General features: G+C 43.2%; 1 protein-coding gene across 21 annotated transcripts in view; it reads left to right on the forward strand.

The window, feature by feature from the left end:
• LOC100710725 (voltage-dependent N-type calcium channel subunit alpha-1B) overlaps positions 1 to 23,234 on the forward strand; it is a 219,586-nt gene that overhangs the window by 36,917 nt on the left and 159,435 nt on the right. For 20 of the 21 annotated variants that reach the window (XR_003222360.1, XM_025911919.1, XM_025911931.1 and 17 more), the window contains 4 exons: positions 4,825 to 4,916; positions 5,722 to 5,874; positions 6,948 to 7,135; positions 16,124 to 16,227. Coding sequence is in view for 20 of the 21 variants with exons in the window: in XM_025911919.1 (XP_025767704.1) it covers positions 4,825 to 4,916; positions 5,722 to 5,874; positions 6,948 to 7,135; positions 16,124 to 16,227 (537 nt within the window). In the remaining variant the exon portion in view is untranslated. The remainder of the gene's footprint in view (positions 1 to 4,824; positions 4,917 to 5,721; positions 5,875 to 6,947; positions 7,136 to 16,123; positions 16,228 to 23,234) is intronic. The other variant, XM_025911936.1, reaches the window with a different exon arrangement.

Consider the following 23,234-nt stretch of genomic DNA (forward strand, 5'->3'; position numbering starts at 1 on the left):
TTAGACTGAAAGTTAGAACCTTGATCTGTTTGGATGACTTTAGGCAGGCCGAATGTAGAAAAAAACTTAGTAAGGGCTCTCACAACCGACCTTGCCGTAATTTTGTGCAGTGGAATAGCCTCAGGGAAACGTGTAGCTGCACACATAATTGTGAGTAAATATTGGTTTCCCGACTTTGTTCTTGGTAGTGGACCTACGCAGTCTACTATGACGTGATCAAATGGTTGATCGACTACTGGGATGGGACATAATGGTGCAGGGGGTATAACCTGATTTGGTTTACCTGCAAGTTGACACACATGGCAACTACGGCAGAAAGCTGCCACATCACATTTCATGCCAGGCCAGAAGAAGTGTTTTAATAGTAACTGATACGTTTTTGTGATGCCTAAATGTCCTGACCACTGGCTTTCATGAGCAAGCGCCAGGATCCTTGACCGATACAGCGTGGGTATGGCAATCTGCTTAACCTTACTCCAGTCCACACTCCTAGCACCCAATGGAAACTATTGACGCATTAGCACATCATGTTCTTTGAAATAGGCTTGTTGCTCATTCTTAGCTTGCTCAGCACTTACCACATGCTTAAAACATCGCTGCAATGATTCGTCAGCCAACTGGGCCACCGACAGATTTTCTCTGGTTAAAGGCAGTGGTATATCTTTTACAGATGGACCAGGCTCCTCAGGGTTTACCAAGTCTGGGGAAGACAAAACATTGTTTTCGTCAGGTAACGCAGCACCCTCCTCAGAAAATGAGGTCATCAACACAAAATCAGTGAGGGTAACATCACCATCTTTACGGGCTTGGGCACGAGTAACCACACAGGCTGGGTACAGCTTTGGGGTCACAGAAATATCTGGGGCATCACAACTGAGGCGCTTATCCAGCACCTCCAGACTAGGACGCACTAATCCGCCCGCAATATCATTTCCTAGCAACATGGCCACCCCCCTATGGGTAAGGTCGGACATACTGCGATGGGGAAAAATCCCGTAACGAGTTCTGATTTGATATAGACCTGGTGAACAGGTCTGGGAGCATAACCCATCTCTATTCCACGCAGCACAACATTAAATCCGCATGCACTGTCTGCTGAGAAAGGTAAAGCACTAGAAGGGATTAAGGTCTGAGACCCTCCGGTGTCTCTCAGTATGCACACCGATTTTAGATCAGTGGATTTATCAGTTAGTGATACAAAACCATCAAAGATAAATGGGTCAGAACAAGGGTCTGGCACCTTACCACCACAATCAAGCACCTCAGGATGGGACGCTGCTTTCACAAAGGCAACACCTTTGGGTTGCTGAGAATTCACTGTCTTGCGTTTCAGGGCTAAACAGTCTGCAATGACATGTGCCGGTTTATGACAGTAGAAACATTCACGACTCTCTTTAGAGCCTAAGGGTTTAACAGTGCGAGCCTGCTGCGCGGCACTAAGCTGTGACTTCTCGTTAAGCAAAAACGAGGACTTGTGAGTAAGCACATACTCATCTGCAAGAACACTTGCAGTTGCTAAAGTGGTTACCTTCTGCTCATTCAAGTATAGCACTATACTCTCTGGAAGGCACTTTTTAAAGTCCTCCAGCAACATCAATTCACGCAGTGGAGCGTAATCATGGGCTTTTGACGCAGTGGACCACTTGTCAAAAAGGATGCCTTTTTCCCTGGTAAACTCCACATACGTTTGGGAGGGAAGTTTCCTCTGTAGCCGAAATTTCTGCCTGTATGCTTCTGGAACCAATTCATATGCTTGCAACACAGCCGATTTAACACAAGAACACTCCAAACTGTCTTTTAAGGGAAGCGCAGCTACCACCTCTTGGGCTTTCCTTATGGGGAAAAGGAGATCCCGGACGAGCCCCCACTTATGTTACAACCCCCTCTGCTAGGTGACAGGAGGGGAATAACATACATAAGGCCCCACATGCAAACTGAGTAAAATAACAGGTTTTATTACAAACTTTAAACCAAAAACCAACAGGGCTGTTCAACAGACCACTGGGCAAACAATTATTACATAAAGAAAAAAAACAATCTAGCGTAAAAGCTAAGGGTAAACTAAGGCAAGCTGGCAGCACACAAAATAGAAGCTAAGGGTTAACTAAGGCAAGCCAGCATCACAAAACTCTAATGAAACTAAGTTCAGCTGTATATCAGGTTTAATAAACAAAGAGCAACACAGCGAACAGGTTTAACAAACAAAGTTCAAATGCGAAGCAGATGAGGAGACCACTGCATGTTCAATTCTGAGCAGCAGTCCCCCACAGTGTGAAGAATCTTCAGCCTTTTTATACTCCCAGGTGCAGACAATCAGCCAGTCAATTGGTCTTGGAGTGTCATGGGATCTCCAGGCAGCCAATCGTCCGCGAGGTCTGGCACACTGTGATCTGCATAAAAGAAGGCTGGCACAGGACTCCCAACAGCCAGTCATCCATGAGTCCTAGCACACTTAGATTTGCATAAACACAAAAGGGTAGTCTCACTCTCTCCAAGGGCCGTAACACTCCACTTGTCTACCACTACTATGTCCAGTTGGTTAGCCATCGCCAGTTTATCTGTCTGTATCTGGAAGTCCCACAGGATCTTATCTTGGTCATTCTCAACCACTCTAGGGGATTTGTCCCATTTTGAACATGGACTTGAACTTACAAATTCAGCAGTGGGTCAGAAATTATTTCCCCACTATATGCACTCACTCAGTACTTGTTCAAGCTAGATGTGACATTGTTGTAGTTTTCACCTTTCAGCCAGAAAAAGAAACTGCTGAATGCTCAGTGCCTGATCATACTACTGCCATTTTTGTTTAATTCAATTGTACATAAATGAAAAACACTCAAGTGTTGACACGGCCTTAGAAAAGCAAAACTTTGAAGAACAAATGTTCAAGGATGATGATGAATAATCGTTTCCAGACACACTAGATGTGGCCTTTACATAGCTAACCATACATTCTTAAGTCAGACATTAAAAAAACTAAATTAAGATGAGGGTTGCAGCAAGTGTCAGGAAAGCTCTTCTTCTTCAGAAAAGAAGAGCTCAAGCCTCTTTGCTGTTCTCTCCTCTCCACTGGTTTAGTTCACTGTGCTCAACTGACACACAATGTGGAATGAAAAACTTCAACATTTTGCTAGAATTTGCATGTTCTCCCCATGATTGCATGGGTTCTCAAGCTTCCTGCCACAGTCCACAGACATGCACTTAGTGGTGTTAGGTGAATTGGAAAATCAAAATTTTCTGTAGGTGTTGATGTGAGTGCAAATGGTTGTTTGTCTCTCTGTATTAGCCCTGCGCTAGATTGGTGATCTGTCCAGGGTGGGTGTACCCCAACTCTCGCCCTGTGATACCTGGGATAGGCTCCAATCCCCTCCACAACCCTAATAATAATAAGCACATGATGGATGAATGCTTTAGTAAACAATTTTGCTAGTCTGTTGCAAATATTGTTATGGACTTGATTATTTTCATAGGCAGGGTTTTTTTTTATTGCAAAAGAGCCAGTGGCTACCATCTTTGATCAGCGTACAAAAGTGCTTTTCTTAATTAAGACATTATGTCTTAAGAAAAGTCTTATTAAGATATTTACCTGACACTTAAGTGTTAATAGAGGAGACTGCTGTCTTACACATTTTTCATCTTCATTCATAGCCCTCATGTCGTATGGATGGTGGCATTGTGATTCTAGAAGAGAGCTGTTCCATTAGAATAGAAGTGTCTCTTCATAGGCAGGGGTGCACACAAGTGGTCCGCAGGTGCGCATGCGCTAAGAAGTTGCAACGCACGTTTGCGTGCATAAGATTTTCTGGAGAAGGACAGACATTTGTTTAGAACTCTTAAAGATGTCGAAGAAGCAAGGTCCTTTAAACAATTACTTTGGTGTTCCTCCACCTCCAAAGAAATGTCAGGAGTTCGAACTGCAAAAGAAGCGCGTATTTTCGGAAAAGTGGTTGCAGGAGGTGAGCTGGCTTCAAACAAATAATGAACGCACAGAGATGTGGTGCAGAATATGCCGTGAAAATCCCACTCTAGCGGACAAAAACAGTGCCTTTTATATGTTCGGAAACGTGCATTGCAACTTCTTAACTGGTGCGTGTCTTTTATTTTGACAGCGCATGCGCACCTGCGGACCACTTATGTGCATCCCTGTTCATAGGATCAGTGATTCTTAACAATTTTTGACTGATTGATTGAGAGTTCTATAGCAGCTCAGCCACAAGTCACACTAAGCTTATAAGAGGTTCTGCTGTGAACAATTGGAGTTTACTTTTAGAAGTGGTTTTTGTTGTTTGGGCTGCCCCTCTTCCCTGCTGTACACCACTTTGCATACCAAAAACCCACCATGTAGGATCATTGCTATTCTACATGTCAAGGTTTCAGATTCATGCACACTCTGCAATGTATTGAAGTTGATTTGAGTCCAGCTGGCAAACTGAAGTAACTGGACACAGTTTAAAAAGGCAAACACTTGTGTATTTCAAGGTCCCACAGTTCACACTGCATGTCAGGTTAAAAAAAGTCTGTAGGTGCCTGTGATCACACTATAGTAAGACATAAATCAGGACAAGGGTATGACACCTTTTCTAGAGCTTTGAGTGCCCCAGAAGCACAGTACAAGCCATAATTGTGAAATGGAAGAAGGGAACATCTGCACTTTTCATGAATATTCCAGTTGAATAACTAGACAATATGGGTTTTGGTCAGTGAGTTAAAGAACATCGCACTGCTAAATTATACCAGCTTTTTTGTGATGCCACCATACCAAAAGCAGGCTATAAACAATACAGCTTAATTTTATTGTTGAATCCATGCTGTTATTGTGTGTAGGATCCTGGCCACTGTGGGGGCTGACTTTGATCTGAGAACACTGAGGGCGGTGAGAGTGCTGCGACCACTCAAACTTGTCTCTGGGATTCCAAGTAAGTCCACTTCAGATTTTAATACATGTGCTGTCTGTGCTGATGGTCACGATGAGGTTAGCATGTTTCAGCATTATAATAGTTTAACAAACAACTACTTTACTGCAAAATATTATGTACTCCTATACAGTGTATAGGAGTACTTTGCTACAGTGTATATGAGTATTGCTATACCGTATATTGAGATACTTCCATGCAGTTTATAGCAGTGCACTTTTAGTGCCAAGAGCTGCACTCAAGAACAACATCTGGCATAAAAATATTGGCCAAGACAAACATAGAGATCATGAAGAACAATTGTAGTGCTAAGGAAAAATAACAAGTATTTTTTCCTTAGCACTACAATTCCTCTGCATCTTCTGGACAGAGGAAAGAAGAGAAGGAGACTTGGTCGTACAAGAAATATTCAAAGGATATTGTAAATATCTAAGGATCTTGGAAAGAAAAGTAACTGGAGTTCTTTAAGTTTCTCAAAGACTTTTCAATAGCGATTACGTGATCAATAGTGGGTCAATGACCCTCTTAAGGGACAACTATCACTGTGGCTTGAATACCTGCGACTCTTCATCATTTGGTCTTAGAACTGAAGAAGCTTCTCGGGTGACCGGTGAAACGTCTTCGAGAAACTTAAAGAAGTCCAGTCCCTTTTCTTTCCATGCTCCTTAGATTATCATGACTGAATGGCTGAGATCCTACACAGACTTACTGTAAATATATTTTGATAGCATTATGGTATGCTGGTATGTTACATTACATATGCAACCAATCATGGTTAGAACATCTTACTTCTCTTGCTTTGCCTCAGGTCTTCAGGTGGTTTTAAAGTCCATCATGAAAGCTATGGTACCACTGTTGCAGATTGGCCTGCTGCTCTTCTTCGCCATCCTCATGTTTGCCATCATCGGCCTTGACTTCTACATGGGGAAATTTCATCGCACGTGTTTCCGGATTAACACAAGTGAGCAAAAATTATTGAACCTTAAACATTCCTATGTGTTTTTAAATGGAGATAAGGGGTTGAGTGACACATTTTGAAATTATATTTATTTTCACAACTTACCAATGTTTCAAGTAGTCCTATCAGACCTTGTTCTTGGCAAATGACTCATAAATATGATACAAGACTTCTGTTATGTGATCCAAATAGAGTTTGGAGTACTAGTACTTTTTTTTTAACACAAAGAGATACTATAGTATTGATAATGAAATTGGTGTTATAAAAAAGAATCTAACAAAATTCCCCCCATATAAACAAAAATAAGACTGTAATAGAAATTATGCAAGGAAGCAAGCTCCAACAGGAGAACTCACAATTAATTTTAAAATATGTTCCCTATGATGTATGTGGTATTCTTTTAAATCACCAGTCGGAATTTCTCTTACATAAATTTAAAGAATAAAATCCAAATATTCGCCTTGTCCATCAGAATCTGTGAGCTGTCGGCTTTTAACCCTGACGGCGTGTCTGTGTACGTGCCGTCGGGTGAGAAAGCCAACATCTCACTGATTCTGATGCATCGGGTCCGCGCTTTGTGTTTATGTCTTTTTGTGAAATCCGTTTACCTGCTCTCGCTTGCTGTTTTAGCTGTTTGGTGGTTGTTGAAATAATTTTGTGAGGTTTAGCCTGAGATTCTGTCATTTCTGGGAAAATACATTTATATTTAAAAATCGATTCAGGATTTTAATGAATCGGTATCGCTTTACTAAAGCTAAAATCGATTTTAATCAATAAATCAATTATTGAAACCCACCCCTAGATTTAAGCCTTTTGTTTTCTTCTGCCCAGCGTCGCAATCTCCCTCATACCCGGCTGTGTGTTCCCCCTGTGTGCCTCTTCGTTTATTAAGTTATTCATGTCCCAGTATAGTTTATATTCTTTCCCTTGTGTCAGCAATAAAAAGCTGTTTTGGAGTTACTTTCCACATCTTGGAGTCTGCATTTGGGTCCACATCCTGCATGCCGCATAGCGTACTGTGACAATTTCTAAAAAAAAAAACCTTAGTCTGTCACTGTGTTTGTTTGTGGTTATAGGTGAGCAGACGGCAGATTTCCCCTGTGGCTATGAAGCTCCAGCAAGGACCTGTGCCAACGGCACTGTCTGTAGGGAGTACTGGATCGGACCCAACTTTGGCATTACCAATTTTGACAACATCCTCTTCGCTGTTCTCACCGTTTTCCAGTGTATTACAATGGAGGGATGGGTGGATATCCTCTACAATGTGAGTCGAGTTATGGGGAAAAAAAAGATCTTTGGTCTTATATTTTGTTGGTTTACTGGGGTACCAGTATCATAATTTTATTGTGTTAAAAAACGTATGTACATGTGTATACAATACAGGGTATTATATTAGTGTCAGAATGGGCATTAACTGATTACTAAACAGCACTAAAAACAATAAGCCCACAATAAGTCTGTTATGTTACTTGACAAAAAATGTTCCTATGTAATTTGGGGCTATAATTAGATAACACACAAATCTTACATGATAAAACACAGTGAGCTATGTTTTGTTTGGCAAACACTAAAAAAGCATCAGAGGCAGGATGATATATAGGTATAGGAATTGATAAGAATCTAGCGATTATGATTCCATTATCGATATCATGTACTGACTGATTCCGTATCGATTATCTTCTCGATTCTCATTGGGTTCTGATTGGCTCCACTTTGAGAGTCACCAGTTTATTTAGAAGTAAAACATGAAGCTATCTAAAGTAATGTGACTTTGGTAGATCATGGTCTTCACAAAGGAATTTAAATGATACAAAACAATCCTTATTAAAGAGATCGCTAAAATAAATCAGTCCTTTTCTATGCCAATCCACAAATGTCTGGAATGGCACAAAAAGATGATTAGATGTTACTGAAGAGGAATTACATATATTTTCCAAATTAAAGTACTTTCCAAATTGGTGCCAAATCTTTATAGAATTTTGGACCACCAGGCACACCAATATTTAGGTGAAGAGGGGCAGACAAAATTGAAACAGGTGAAACTGGAAGTGTTGTTTTCAGTTCCATATTTACCCAGATGGGTCCCTCTTTACCTGCAAACCTGGTAATCCATTATGTCAACTTAAAAATATTAGCTGCCCATTAATAGAATAAAAAATTAGGCAAACCTAATCCTCTCCAAACTTGCCTTCTTTATTCGTGCAGGTTTTTTATTCCATATAAATAAAAGAAAAATGGCCATCTAACTGGAAGAAAAATAGGAATTATTTGAAATAAATACAGAAACCTGGGCATTATAGTCATTTTTATTGTGTTTATCCATCCTGCTAAGGACAATAGCAATTTTGACCATATCCAGGTCATTTTTGGTTCCTTCTAAGATAGACTTGTAATTGTATGGATGCATAGACATGATTGTGTCACGGCTGGGGCAGCAGTCGTGTTGTGGAATGAAAAGGACCCAAAGTGCAGGCAGCTGACTGATGAAGAGTGTGACGTTTATTTACAAGTGGCAGTGGCAGAAACAGGCAACGAAGTATGAGAAATACTAACGGAAACCTAAACTGGGAAAAACTAAAGAGCAAACTTGAAATCCTCGGGAAACGGCGTGAAAGGCAGAGACGCAGACCACAAATAGGACACCAAGAAACACAGAGGAACGCAGACAAACGCAGACGAGCCGACAACGAGCACAGACCGACACCCACTAAATATACATACACAAGGTAATCGGGTAATCACACACAGGAGGGAAGAACAGCTGATCCTAATACACACGATGACTGGAGGACACAAGCTGAACACAATGACAACAGACACAGACCTTCAGAACAGAACAGGAAATCCAGAACACGAGCCTTCAAAGTAAAACAGGAAACACACAGACTGTTTTACAACACAAACACGGGGACATGAACAGAGCACCGAGGACAGACACAGGCAGGGCTGATAAAACACTAAACTCCAGGTTCAACCCTAAACTAATACAAAATCAGAATAAACACAAGGCACAAAACGAACTTCAAGGAAACACAAAACACTGGGTCAAAATGACCCAGGATCATGACAGTACCCCCTCTCCAAGGGCTGGCTCCAGACAGCCCAAAACAGAGACAGACAACCAAGCCAGGGCGGGCGGAGGGGGTCCAGGACGGAGGGACCAACACCAAACAAAAGAAGCTCCAGTGAGTCACATGAATCGTCCAAAACACAACACACACACTGGAGTCCTTGAACAGGGTCCCAAAACACAGTTCAGGAGGCCGGCCCAGAGGCTGACAACTCAGGAGTCTAGAACAGTTCATCTCCGGAGGCCGACCATGTGGAAGGCAGTGGCGGCGACGTGGAAACAGTTCAGGCAGCCTACCGTGCAGACGGCAACGGCGGAAACGGGGAAACAGTTCAGGCGGCGGCGTTCGGGAGGTCGTCTATAGTGGCGATGACGCCCAACAAGCGGCCTGGCAGATGACCGCCGATGTCGAGGTGGCAGTTTGGGACCCAAAGGCTGCGTGGCCCCCGCAGCACCAGGCAAGGCAGAGGCTGAAGCGGAAGCGGAGGCTGGACCAGACGTGGCTGAAGCTGGACCAGGCGTGGCTGAAGCTGGACCAGGCGAAGCTAAAGCTGGAGCTGGACCAGGTGAAGGCGAAGCTGACTCGGAGGCTGGACCAGACGAGGACGAGGCTGACTCGAGGGCTGGACCAGGCGACGCTGAAGATTCAATTCAATTCAATTCAATTTTATTTATATAGCGCCAAATCACAACAAAAGTCGCCTCAAGGCGCTTTATATTGTACAGTAGATAGCACAATAATAAATACAGAGAAAAACCCAACAATCATATGACCCCCTATGAGCAAGCACTTTGGCGACAGTGGGAAGGAAAAACTCCCTTTTAACAGGAAGAAACCTCCGGCAGAACCAGGCTCAGGGAGGGGCGGCCATCTGCTGCGACCGGTTGGGGTGAAAGAAGGAAAGCAGGATGAAAGACATGCTGTGGAAGAGAGACAGAGATTAATAACAGATATGATTCGATGCAGAGAGGTCTATTAGCACATAGTGAGTGACAAAGGTGACTGGAAGGGAAAAACTCAATGCATCATGGGAATCCCCGGCAGCCTACGTCTATTGCAGCATAACTAAGGGAGGATTCAGGGTCACCTGGTCCAGCCCTAACTATATGCTTTAGCAAAAAGGAAAGTTTTAAGCCTAATCTTGAAAGTAGAGATAGTGTCTGTCTCCCGAATCCAAACTGGAAGCTGGTTCCACAGAAGAGGGGCCTGAAAACTGAAGGCTCTGCCTCCCATTCTACTTTTAAATACTCTAGGAACAACAAGTAAGCCTGCAGTGCAAGAGCGAAGTGCTCTAATAGGGTGATATGGTACTACAAGGTCATTAAGATAAGATGGGGCCTGATTATTTAAGACCTTGTATGTGAGGAGCAGGATTTTGACAAGATGAAGATGAAGCTGACTCGGAGGCTGGACCAGGCGACGCTGAAGATGAAGCTGACCTGGAGGCTGGACCAGGCGACGCTGAAGACGAAGCTGAGGCTGGACCAAGCGACGCTGAAGACGAAGCTGAGGCTGGACCAAGCGATGCTGAAGACGAAGCTGAGGCTGGACCAGGCGACGCTGAAGACGAAGCTGAGGCTGGACCAGGCGACGCTGAAGACGAAGCTGAGGCTGGACCAGGCGACGCTGAAGACGAAGCTGAGGCTGGACCAAGCGACGCTGAAGACGAAGCTGAGGCTGGACCAAGCGACGCTGAAGACGAAGCTGAGGCTGGACCAGATGACGCTGAACACGAAGCTGAGGCTGGACAAGGCGGCGTGGATGAAGCTGCTGCTGCAGGCGGCGTGGATGAAGCTGCTGCTGCAGGCGGCGTGGTGGGAGCCGCAGGTGGTGAAGCAGATGGTGGCTGAACGGTCTCCCCGGAACCGTCAGCAGACATGAGGATGCGCTGGCTGGGGCCTCCAAGACCCCCAGCTGACGAGGCAGGAGGCTGGATGGGCTCCTCAGGCCCTCCAGCGGAGACAGGAGGCCGTAGCGGTCCCTCGGACCCTCCAGCGGAGGCAGGAGGCCAGAGCGGTCCCTCGGACCCTCTAGCTGACGAGGCAGGAGGCCAGAGCGGTCCCTCGGACCCTCCAGCTGACGAGACAGGAGGCCGGAGCGGTCCCTCGGACCCTCCAGCGAAGACAGGAGGCTGGACGGGCTCCTCGGGCCCTCCAGCTGACAAGGCAGGAGGCTGGACGGGCTCCTCGGGCCCTCCAGCGGAGACAGGAGGCCGGAGCGGTCCCTCGGACCCTCCAGCGAAGACAGGAGGCTGGACGGGCTCCTCGGGCCCTCCAGCAGAGGTGAGGACGGGCTGGCCGGGCTCTCCAGAACCCCCAGCGGAAACAGTCACTGAACCAGCGGGCACAGGGGCCTCTGGCACACATAGGGCTGAACCAGCAGGCACACGGGCCTCTGGAAAACACATGGTAGACTGCAGCTGCGCGGAGCACTGACCCTGCTCAGGCAGCGACAGCCGGGTGCAGTCCTCAGCTGGGTTCTTAGCCTCCAGGGGTCCAGAGTGGGCTGAGGGCTGAAACTCAGCCTCTGGGGAGGCCCTGGAGTGCATCACAGTCTCAGAACTGGCCAGCTCTTGAGGAGTGTTAACATTATTAGGTTTGTCTCTCTGCTTGGAATGAATGGATGAAAAACAGTTTCTTTCGGGTTGGGTTGACCTAGCTTGTTGCACTGGAGGAGTAGGTAGGTGAAGATGATGGTTGAATAGGTGGCTGATCTGAGGGCGACTGAAGTAAAGGTGGAGACAATAATGGTGGTGAAGTAGGAGACTGAACTGATGACAAAGCTAATGTTTCTTCTACCAACTGAGCTACTGACTGGGCTATAGACTGTAACAAAGTTTGTAGTGAGTCTGGCTGTGGTAGTGACTGCGCTTCTGGCTGGGCAGCAAACTGAGCTTCTGGCTGGGCAGCAAACTGAGCTTCTGGCTGGGCAGCAAACTGAACTGACGGTGGCTGCTGGGCAGCAAACTCAATAAACACAGCCCCAGAATTAACAGTCCTTAGGTCTGGCGAAACAGAAAGAATGTCTTTTCCACTCACCACAGCCGGCAGTTCTGAAGTCCCAACATCCGGCTGTGGGGTGACGCGCCGACGGCGCGAATGTCGCTTCCTTCTCAGAGACGGCTCCGACAAGCCGGGTAATTCCACATCTGGCGGGCCGGGCCGCAGATTCCCTGGCGGGCCGCGCAAAACATTCACTGCCGGGCTGGGTAGGGAAGCGGTAGCGGCTGGAGGGTGAAGGTGAAGCTCGTGGAGGATAAAATCCTGTGCGAGCGGGTGAAGAGAGTCCAGTAGCCAGGGGTGAGATTAATTGTTGTAGCCTGGCTTCCACAGCACGGTGAAATCCCTCTCCCTCATGTTCGAGCCACAGGTTAACCAACCTCGAAACAGAGTCAATTAGTTCCTCCTGAAGCCCCTCGGAAGGTGCGAATGCCGCTGGGTCCATGTTTGGTCGGCTCGTACTGTCACGGCTGGGGCAGCAGTCGTGTTGTGGAATGAAAAGGACCCAAAATGCAGGCAGCTGACTGATGAAGAGTGTGACGTTTATTTACAAGTGGCAGTGGCAGAAACAGGCAACGAAGCATGAGAAATACTAACGGAAACCTAAACTGGGAAAAACTAAAGAGCAAACTTGAAATCCTCGGGAAACGGGGTGAAAGGCAGAGACGCAGACCACAAATAGGACACCAAGAAACACAGAGGAACGCAGACAAACGCAGACGAGCCGACAACGAGCACAGACCGACACCCACTAAATATACATACACAAGGTAATCGGGTAATCACACACAGGAGGGAAGAACAGCTGATCCTAATACACACGATGACTGGAGGACACAAGCTGAACACAATGACAACAGACACAGACCTTCAGAACAGAACAGGAAATCCAGAACACGAGCCTTCAAAGTAAAACAGGAAACACACAGACTGTTTTACAACACAAACATGGGGACATGAACAGAGCACCGAGGACAGACACAGGCAGGGCTGATAAAACACTAAACTCCAGGTTCAACCCTAAACTAATACAAAATCAAAATAAACACAAGGCACAAAACGAACTTCAAGGAAACACAAAACACTGGGTCAAAATGACCCAGGATCATGACAGTACCCCCTCTCCAAGGGCTGGCTCCAGACAGCCCAAAACAGAGACAGACAACCAAGCCAGGGTGGGCGGAGGGGGTCCAGGACGGAGGGACCAACATCAAACAAAAGAAGCTCCAGTGAGTCACATGAATCGTCCAAAACACAACACACACACTGGAGTCCTTGAACAGGGTCCCAAAACACAGTTCAGGAGGCCGGCCCAGAGGCTGACAACTCAGGAGTCTAGAACAGTTCATCTCCGGAGGCCGACCATGTGGAAGGCAGTGGCGGCGACGTGGAAACAGTTCAGGCGGCCTACCGTGCAGACGGCAACAGCGGCGACAGGGAAACAGTTCAGGCGGCCGACCGTGCGGACAGCAACTAAACTCCAGGTTCAACCCTAAACTAATACAAAATCAGAATAAACACAAGGCACAAAATGAACTTCAAGGAAACACAAAACGCTGGGTCAAAATGACCCAGGATCATGACAGATTGAACCAGTTATTTCTATTCTCAGGAAGGTAAATTTATCCTCTTTCAATTTTAAAGGGCAAATGTTTATACTTGATTTGCCTTGCTAAATTATTCAGTGGAAATAATAAAGTTTTGACAGATTAACTTTGTACCCTGACATATTACAAAATCTTTGAAACAGATAAAGAAGAGAGGACATGCTGCTAATTGGATCTGATATTAGCAAAAGTAGATTATCTGCATAAAGCAGAATTTTGTGGCTTATTTTGCCCCTGGACATAGTCTTAATCCTACTGTCTGATCTAATAGCGATTGCCAATGGCTTGATTGCAGTGTCAAACAGATAAGGAGACAGGCAACAGCCCTGCATTGTACTGATGCAGCCATAGGTACTCAGCATAAAACTGTAATCCATCTACAAAATTTTGTCCCCAATCCAAAATTTTTTAGAATGAGTGAGGGGAGGAACTGCCCTGCATTGAACAGGGTCCTTATCTTTTTTAAGTATGACTGAGATTATGGTCTGAATAAGTGTTTTTGGCAACTTTCAGTTTTCCAGGGATTCATTATAGACTGATTTCAAAAGAGGTGCGAGCTTTGAGGAGAATTCCCTGTAAAACTCGATGGGAAATCCATCTGTGCCTGGTGCACTGCCTGTTCGAGATAGGTAATCCTATTAAGCTATTTCCTCAAGTGACAGTGGCTGCTTTAAGGATGGCTGAGCCTCTGGAGAGATTTTCGAATATCCAGGGAGTTGGGAAATAGGTCAGTTTCTGATAAATTACCCTCTACTTCTGATTGGTATGGGTTAGAATAATATTATTTAAACCAATCGTTAATGCTGTGATAGTTGTATGATATTAAGCCAGGATCCATTTCAATTCCTGTAATCATTTGCCCAGCTGACTTTTTTTTTTAAAACTGAAGAACAAGAAGCCTCCCTGCTTTATCTCCATGTTCACAATAAATTAAGTTAAAATCATGGAATCAAATTATGGACTAAAATGTATTCTAAACTTTTGACTCATCAAACCTCCTTATAACAGCTGAACATAGTTCAGTACAATAGAAATCAAATGTTGTTCAGAAAGTTCTTCCCATATCTGTTGCAGAAGTTCCCATGAATGTGTTGTAGTTGTAGGTTGCTTTTTTTTCAGTCTTCTCTTCAATTCATCCCAAACCAGCCTGATGGGGTTTAAGTCTGGAGACTGTGCTGGGCACGCCATGTTTTCAAGCTTACCATCTTGTTCTTTTTTCCTGAGGTAGTTCTGGCATAGCTTGGACTTACGAGCTTATGTTTTGGGTCAGTATCTTGCTGTAGGATGAACACCTGACCAACTAGGCGCATACCAGAGGGTATTGCATGGCGCTGCAGAATGCTGTGGTAGCTGTTTCAGTTCAGGGTGCCTCTCACTCTGTACAAGTCACCGACCCTGGATCCTGCAAAACAGCTCCAGACCATCACACTTCCCCCTCCATGTCTGACAGTAGACGCCACACACTGTGGAACCATCCTTTCACCTACTCAAAGACATACAAAGTGATGAACCGAAGACTTCAAATTTTGATTCATCAGTCCACAATGCCTTCTTCCAGTCTTCAGTAGTCCATTAGCAATGTTTCATGGCCCAGACAAGCCTCTTTGTCTTATTTTGACGTCTTAGCAGTGGCTTTCTTGCTGCATCTCATCCAGTCAAACCTGCAGGTCGATGTCTTCTCTTCACAGTTGAAACTGAGACTTGCTTACTATGACCACTATTGAGCTGTGCTTGAAGCTTTTGTCCTGTGAGCAACCTGTCATGCAAGCTGTTAACTCTCAGAAACTTGTCCTCTGATTCAGTTGTGGCTTTGGGTCTGCCTGACCTCTTCCTGTCAGAGTTTGTTTCTGAGTGCCTTTTGATGGTGAAAGAAACTGTACTTATTGACACCTTGACTTTCTTTGCAATTCCTCTTTAGGAAAGACCTACATTTTTTAAGTGCTATGATGGTCTGTCTTTCTTCCATTGTTAATTGCCTTTTTTTCACCATTTTGTAGCAACACGCTACTTTCTGCAGTACAATACTGTTCAATTGATGCAACACCTTTATGCAGACAGAGGGGGTTGTAAGTAATCCAGAAAAGTTGGAACACCTGTAGGAATTAGTAGCACCTGCTTCAAGGCTTGATAAACCTCCATTGCTACAGAACAGCTTTAAATTGTTAACCCATTTTGTGTTGTGTTATAAAAAAGGAAATGTACATTATTTTTCAGTTTTGGGTAAGCTTACCCTTTCTTTTTTTTTAACCTCTGGCAGTTCACCGTTTACCTTTGTACCATGTCAACCTATTCAAGGGACTTGAAAAATTAGGATGTTCTAAAACTTTTGACTGGTAGGCTCCTACTACTTCACTGGGAACCTGTGGGCTTAAGACAGCGTGGGGAAACCAGTCAATACTAACAGACGAACAAACATATAGGTTGGTTTTAGTATTTTTAGAAGATTGCTTGAAATGAAGAAAAATATGCACAGAACATACATAAAAACATACATAAATCAGTCTTATCCCATAAGTACAATCACAGAGTGGTATTTACAGTTCTAGTCTTTGTTTCTATGTGTTTATGTGTTCAGGCCAATGATGCCTCAGGGAACATGTGGAACTGGCTGTACTTCATCCCTCTCATCATCATCGGCTCTTTCTTCATGCTCAACCTGGTGCTAGGTGTGCTGTCAGGGTGAGTACAAGCTGTGAGCATGGTCTGAGATGAGAATTTCTAAAAAATATTCCTTACATTTGAACCCAGCTTTATCTTACCATCAGCTGCACCTTGTTGGCTTGCCAGAGATAAAATAAAATGAGGAAACAGGAGCCTGCACTGGTTCATTGCTGCAAGTACTTAAATATTCTTTGAGACATACCATGTTGAGACAGCCCATATTCTCACAAGGGATTTGTGTCTGCCTGTGTGTTTAAACATGCAAATTCTACATTTCAGTTAAGAATTTCCAAGGCTGTAGACTATAACAAAGACATAACCACAATGGCATTACCAACTGGATAATGGAGTCATGTTTTGGCTATCTCCAGCTTAGTGTTTTGAATGTGACAAGCAAGGGATCTAATTTTGGTCGTGCTGTGGTCTCCAACTACTGTTTTTTCTAGTGTGACTCTAACATCAGTTTCTCTAATTGTGTTGTCCTTTCAGCTTGGTGGTTTGGTTTGGCAGCTTACAGCTTTGTTGACCATTTTTTTCGCATTTTTTTTCTTACATCATGGTACAAATACAAATACAGCTAAGCCTTCTCAGCACTAAACAGCAGTCACACACATATACTAGGATTTACGCATAGAGGCACATTTAGCAGCAAAAGAACCAGATACAGCCTTCAGAACTGATAGAGATGAAAATCTAAATTAAAAGAGTCAGTACTGGACTCCAAATGATTGGCTACATAGGTTATCGTTTTAGGTTTAATATACCAAGTGAAGTTTGTTTGTTCATAAAAGCAATTTTGTCTGTGTTAGGTGTTTCTCAAATAACTTGAGGTATTCTAAGCATTTGTCATACAGTAATTGTTGCTGTAGGAGGTAGTAGGGTATTAACTGAAAAAAAACCAAAACTTTTTTCTGTAGCCATGTTACAGTGTCAGCCTCAACATAGACTGGACTATATCCAGATGCTGCCAGCTGGTGGTTGGCCAACCTAATTGATGTGCTGATGCTGTTGTTTTTAATCAGCAGTCACTGATATCATATCACATTGTAGAGACAACAGCATAACTGTCACAGCGTGATACATATTGTCAGCTTTGGTTACCTTAGGGGTAGCTCAGGTGGCAGAGCAGGTCAGCCACTAATCTGAAGGTCGGTGGTTCGATCCCAGGCTACCTCCTGGCTGCATGCCAAATATCCTTGGGCAAGATACTAACCCCATGTTTGCCTACTGGTGGTGGTCAGAGGGCCCGGTGGCGCCAGTGTCCGGCAGCCTCGCCTCTGTCAGTGCGCCCCAGGGCAGCTGTGGCTACAATGTAGCTTGCCATTGCCAGTGTGTGAATGTGTGTGTGAATGACTGAATGTAGTGTAAAGCGCTTTGGGGTCCTTAGGGCCATTTACCAGTTTACTGTGTACTAGTATCAGTGACCACTATATATTGCTACAAGAGGCCAGGTCCTCCTGTTCTGATGTCAGCACTTTTCCAAAGTATTGTTTTGTTTTTGTTTTTTTGTTGTTGTTTTTTTTTGTTATTAATAAGGGACTCAAAAAATCACTAATTTTGTAAAGTATAATTAATCACAATTTTAAGTCAGCTGTAGTTAAAATCTGTACTATTATTATTAGATTTGTTTTATATATAAAAAGTCCTCAAAAGGTCTTTAAAAGCATTACTTTTGATTTCAAAAAGTGTTAAAATACGGTGTACAGAGCACATTCTATTGTTTTAATCAGGCACCACACAGGCTGTCAGACTCTTACTGCTGATTAAAACTTTTCTTCTCCCATATGTGATGCTGAGCACATTGCACTCTGTTACTCTTAGGCTTCATTTAACAATGTCATTTGTAAACTTAATTTCTGAAGCTCTTTTCAGTAACACAGCTTTAAAGCATAATTGAATAGGAGCATTAACACTAGAGATGCTAAGCAGAACAAGAACTATGTTTTTAGATAATTTAGAAAATTCATCAGTAAATTTGTTTATTCTATTAAAAAGCCAATGAGAAGCCAGTGCAGAAATCTGGTGTGTCACATTTGAATGCACGTCTCACTGTACCCCTTGCATAAGTATTGCTCCACATATCTTGCAAATTCAGAAGGATGGACCCACAGAGTTGCATTCATGTTAATTCTCCAGCTAAATGTTAAGGTGATTTTTTTAAGACATAGCACTATGGATTGACTCTGTACTTACTGAAAATGTAAACTTTTCCCTCCTAACATGAAATCTACCTCAGTTTCTTTTTGTAAACAAGACTATCCCTCAAAGACCCTAGTAATTTGTTGTTGTTGCAAAGTAATTAGCAGAATATTTTCTTACTCAATATTAATTTGTGTATATATTTGAATGCTATAATGTGTTGGCTTCTTTTTTACTTAAGTTGGAAAGCAATTAATTGGGTATTACTGGGACAGATGTTTAAGGATTAAAGTGAACACAAAACAAAGTCAGCATGCCAGAGCCATTCATTTGTTTGTTTCACCATTGATATGTTTTTTAATGTCTTTTTTTTAGTTTTATATTTTTATTCTTGCTGTTTTGTAAGTTCTGAAAGTAGGCAGGTTGAGGTATATCCACAATGTGACTGACACAGCTTAAAGCCATTTACACCATTTTTGTTTTTTAACCTGATCAAAGAAACATATTTCAGTGGATCATTTCCTTTCATTTCCACTCCTACAGTGAAGGGCACAGACAAAAAAACAAACAAACCTAAATATAGCCTCTTACCTGCATCCCTAGTCTAAACAGAAGAAAAGTTATTAAAAGAAAAAGACTTCCACCTGAACAAATACCAGGTCTGTTCTTTTAAAAGAAGATATTTACAGTATGTAAAAAATAATTAATTAGCTCTTCTACATACTGAACACTTTATCACACAACAACAAGCATGGTCCAGTTGGAACCAGGATGTAAGCGGTGGCCCAGTCAGCCTTGGACCGTGACTTACTTCTCAATTTATTGTCAGTGCATTCAATCTCCAGCCAATGGCCAGCTACCTGGAGCTTACAAACAAATAAAACCAAAGGAAAATTAACAGAACCCCCTCCAGGTACTCTGATCACTGGCAAAATTTGCTTGCCAATTTCTATCCTGTTTATTTACTGTAGCTTTGGTTGTATTAGTATAGCAGTATTAGTAGCATATTTGTGCATTATGTCACTTAAAACAATTTTGTGATATAAGCTAAGTAATACAAGTGTTTCTTGCCATGGCATGCACTTAAAAATGGAAACAACTTTGATGGAGATTGGTGGCAGATGTTACTGTGAAATAAAACCTCGTTCTGTTTCTGACAGCTCCTCAATTTGCCTGAGGAGTTACAATCACTTTGTTAGGTGGACATTGTTGTAAGGACAGTGCTTCACCAAAAAAACAAAAAGGCTGTGTGAGAAGAGTGTTTTTAGACTTTTTTTCATTTAATGTTATTGTCTCTTGTTAATATCCTTTTATATTTTCCTAACATTCATACTTATCCTGTACATCTGTACTGTATAAACGGAGATAAAGGCTTGACAAAAGCATTCAGGGACACATATCTCCTCTCTATGATTATGGTGTCTGTTTCCTGCCATAGAAACTGTCACATGGCTTTATAGTTACTTGTAACATGGAAGGTCACGAAGGCAGTCCGACATCGCTGTGCGGGGTTGTCATTGTTTATAGGGCACAATCTGAGCCTCAGAGAATGCAGGCGACCCCCAGAGGAAGTCAGAGCAATTCATTTAGATTTTATCCCACCAGTATGGGCAGGCTGGGATGAGATATGACTGCAGTAAAAGTTGAACCTACAACTATTTATCTTAGAAACTCTTTCATATCTTCATTTTGTCTAATTTATACTCGTGGTATGAACAAGGTGACAGTATCTCTTTTCCAAATAAAAAAAGGCAAATTAGCTCTAACAGGATAGTTGGTTCTTTTTCCAAATTTTAAATAACCAGAATATCTCCACACTACCAAATTCCTTGGAATCATCTTTTCAACAATGTCCTCATCATGTAATCATCAAGTCAGGGAGAGCTGTTTGAATGGTCATCTGTGTGACAAAGTCTTAAAATTGCAAAGCTTCTGAAGCGTGATCATCGAACAATCAAGCGTTTCATTCAAAATAGTCAACAGGGTCGCAAGAAGCGTGTGGAAAAAACAAGGCGCAAAATAACTGCCCATGAACTGAGAAAAGTCAAGCGTGCAGCTGCCAAGATGCCACTTGCCACCAGTTTGGCCATATTTCAGAGCTGCAACATCACTGGAGTGCCCAAAAGCACAAGGTGTGCAATACTCAGAGACATGGCCAAGGTAAGAAAGGCTGAAAGATGACCACCACTGAACAAGACACACAAGCTAAAACGTCAAGACTGGGCCAAGAAATATCTCAAGACTGATTTTTCTAAGGTTTTATGGACTGATGAAATGAGAGTGAGTCTTGATGGGCCAGATGGATGGGCCCGTGGCTGGATTGGTAAAGGGCAGAGAGCTCCAGTCCGACTCAGACGCCAGCAAGGTGGAGGTGGAGTACTGGTTTGGGCTGGTATCATCAAAGATGAGCTTGTGGGGCCTTTTCGGGTTGAGGATGGAGTCAAGCTCAACTCCCAGTCCTACTGCCAGTTTCTGGAAGACACCTTCTTCAAGCAGTGGTACAGGAAGAAGTCTGCATCCTTCAAGAAAAACATGATTTTCATGCAGGACAATGCTCCATCACACGCGTCCAAGTACTCCACAGCGTGGCTGGCAAGAAAAAGAAGAAAAACTAATGACATGGCCTCCTTGTTCACCTGATCTGAACCCCATTGAGAACCTGTGGTCCATCATCAAATGTGAGATTTACAAGGAGGGAAAACAGTACACCTCTCTGAACAGTGTCTGGGAGGCTGTGGTTGCTGCTGCACGCAATGTTGATGGTGAACAGATCAAAACACTGACAGAATCCATGGATGGCAGGCTTTTGAGTGTCCTTGCAAAGAAAGGTGGCTATATTGGTCGCTGATTTGTTTTTGTTTTGTTTTTGAATGTCAGAAATGTATATTTGTGAATGTGGAGATGTTATATTGGTTTCACTGGTAAAAATAAATAATTGAAATGGGTATATATTTGTTTTTTGTTAAGTTGCCTAATAATTATGCACAGTAATAGTCACCTGCACACACAGATATCCCCCTAAAATAGCTAAAACTAAAAACAAACTAAAAACTACTTCCAAAAACATTCAGCTTTGATATTAATGAGTTTTTTGGGTTCATTGAGAACATGGTTGTTGTTCAATAATAAAATTATTCCTCAAAAATACAACTTGCCTAATAATTCTGCACTCCCTGTATAGTGTTTATATTGTAAAACTAATATTTTGTTTTGTCTTTTTTTTTTTTTTAATGGAAGAACTGTGCAGACTGATACAGGCTGATGAGAGTTTGAAGAGTGTAATATCATTTCTTTCCACTCAAAACCTAAATCTGCACCAGTGAAGCTGCTGTTTATGAAATTATTTGAAAGTGCAAAACTTAAAACAAGAACTGGAAAAGACCAAAATTTCCTACTTGGAAATCGTAGCGAAGAAAAGCCAGCAGAACCCACTTTAAAAAACACTCTAACAAACAAAAGAAGAGAAGATGGTACTGCAAAGGAACTTTCATTTTCTGCAAGAGACAAAGAAAACAAAAAAAGAAAAATAGTCCAATGTTATCAAACTAGATAATGCTTAGACCCCAAATGAGGCAATACAACAGTCAAGTCAAGAAAAAGGGTCCAACATCACCAAACCAGATCATTCTCGGGCCCAAAATTAGATACTCCTATAGAATCTCCCGCCGTTACTAAACTGGAAGTTCCTGAGACCCAAAGTGAGACACTGCAGAAGAATCTGCAAGAAAAAGAAGAAAAGGAGGCTAGTGTTACCAAACAAGAAAATCCAGAGGCCCAAGATGAAAACATGTCAGAGGAATAGCCCAAAAAGAAAAAGAAGTGCAACTAGCTGCTTAAACTATTTACTTAACTGATTTCAACACTGTCTCCTATAAAATCAAAGTTATATACAACTAAATATTAACAGCAAGTAACTGTATTAACTAGAGAGCTACTTCCAGTGCTTAAATATCCATTATAACCATTATAAGGCATATTAACCTTAATATTTAGTTGCATGAATAAATTGTCTTCAACTCCACCTCCCCAACCACTCATGGCAGATGGCCACCCCTTCCTGAGCCTGGTTCTGCTGGAGGTTTCTTCCTTTTTAAAGGGAGTTTTTCCTCCCCACTGAATACCAACTACGGAATGGAGCAGTTGTCAGCCACCTCCTGCACATGGATGACTTCAAGCTGTATGCCAAGATTGAACGAGACATCGATTCACTGATCCACACCACCAGGATATACAGCAATGACATCAGAATGTCGTTCGGACTGGAGAAATGCAGTCAGATGATAACAAAGAGAGGGAAGGTAGTCAGAACTGAGGGGATCGAACTACTAGAAGGCAACATTGCAGACATAGAGGACAGCTACAAGTACCTGGGGTTCCCACAGGCAAATGGGAACCATGAAGAGACCACTAGGAAACCACCAAGTACCTGCAGAGGGTCAGGCAAGTCCTGAGGAGTCAGTTGAATGGTAAGAACAAGATCCAGGCTATCAACACCTACGCCCTGCCCATGATCAGGAACCGTGCTGGGATAATAAGTTGGCTAAAGGAGGAGACAGAAGCCACTGAAATCAAGACCAGGAAGTAGTTCCTGACCATGCATGGGGGGTTTCAATCCAAGTCCAGCACCCTGAGGCTGTATGCTAAACGGAAGGAAGGAGGCCAGGGACTCGTGAGCGCCAGTACCACAGTCTGGGATGAGGCAACGAACAGCCATAAATACATCAGGAAGATGGCCCCAACCAACCACATGCTCAGTGAATACCTCAGGCAACAGAAACCCAAGAAAGAGGAGGAAGAGGAGGAACCATTATGGAAGGACAAGCTCCCGTATGGTATGTACCACCAGCAGATAGAGAAGGTGGCTGATATCCAGAAATCCTACCAGT

This window comes from Oreochromis niloticus, linkage group LG12 (genome assembly GCF_001858045.2).
Source record: "Oreochromis niloticus isolate F11D_XX linkage group LG12, O_niloticus_UMD_NMBU, whole genome shotgun sequence".
NCBI classification, from domain to species: Eukaryota; Metazoa; Chordata; class Actinopteri; order Cichliformes; family Cichlidae; genus Oreochromis; species Oreochromis niloticus.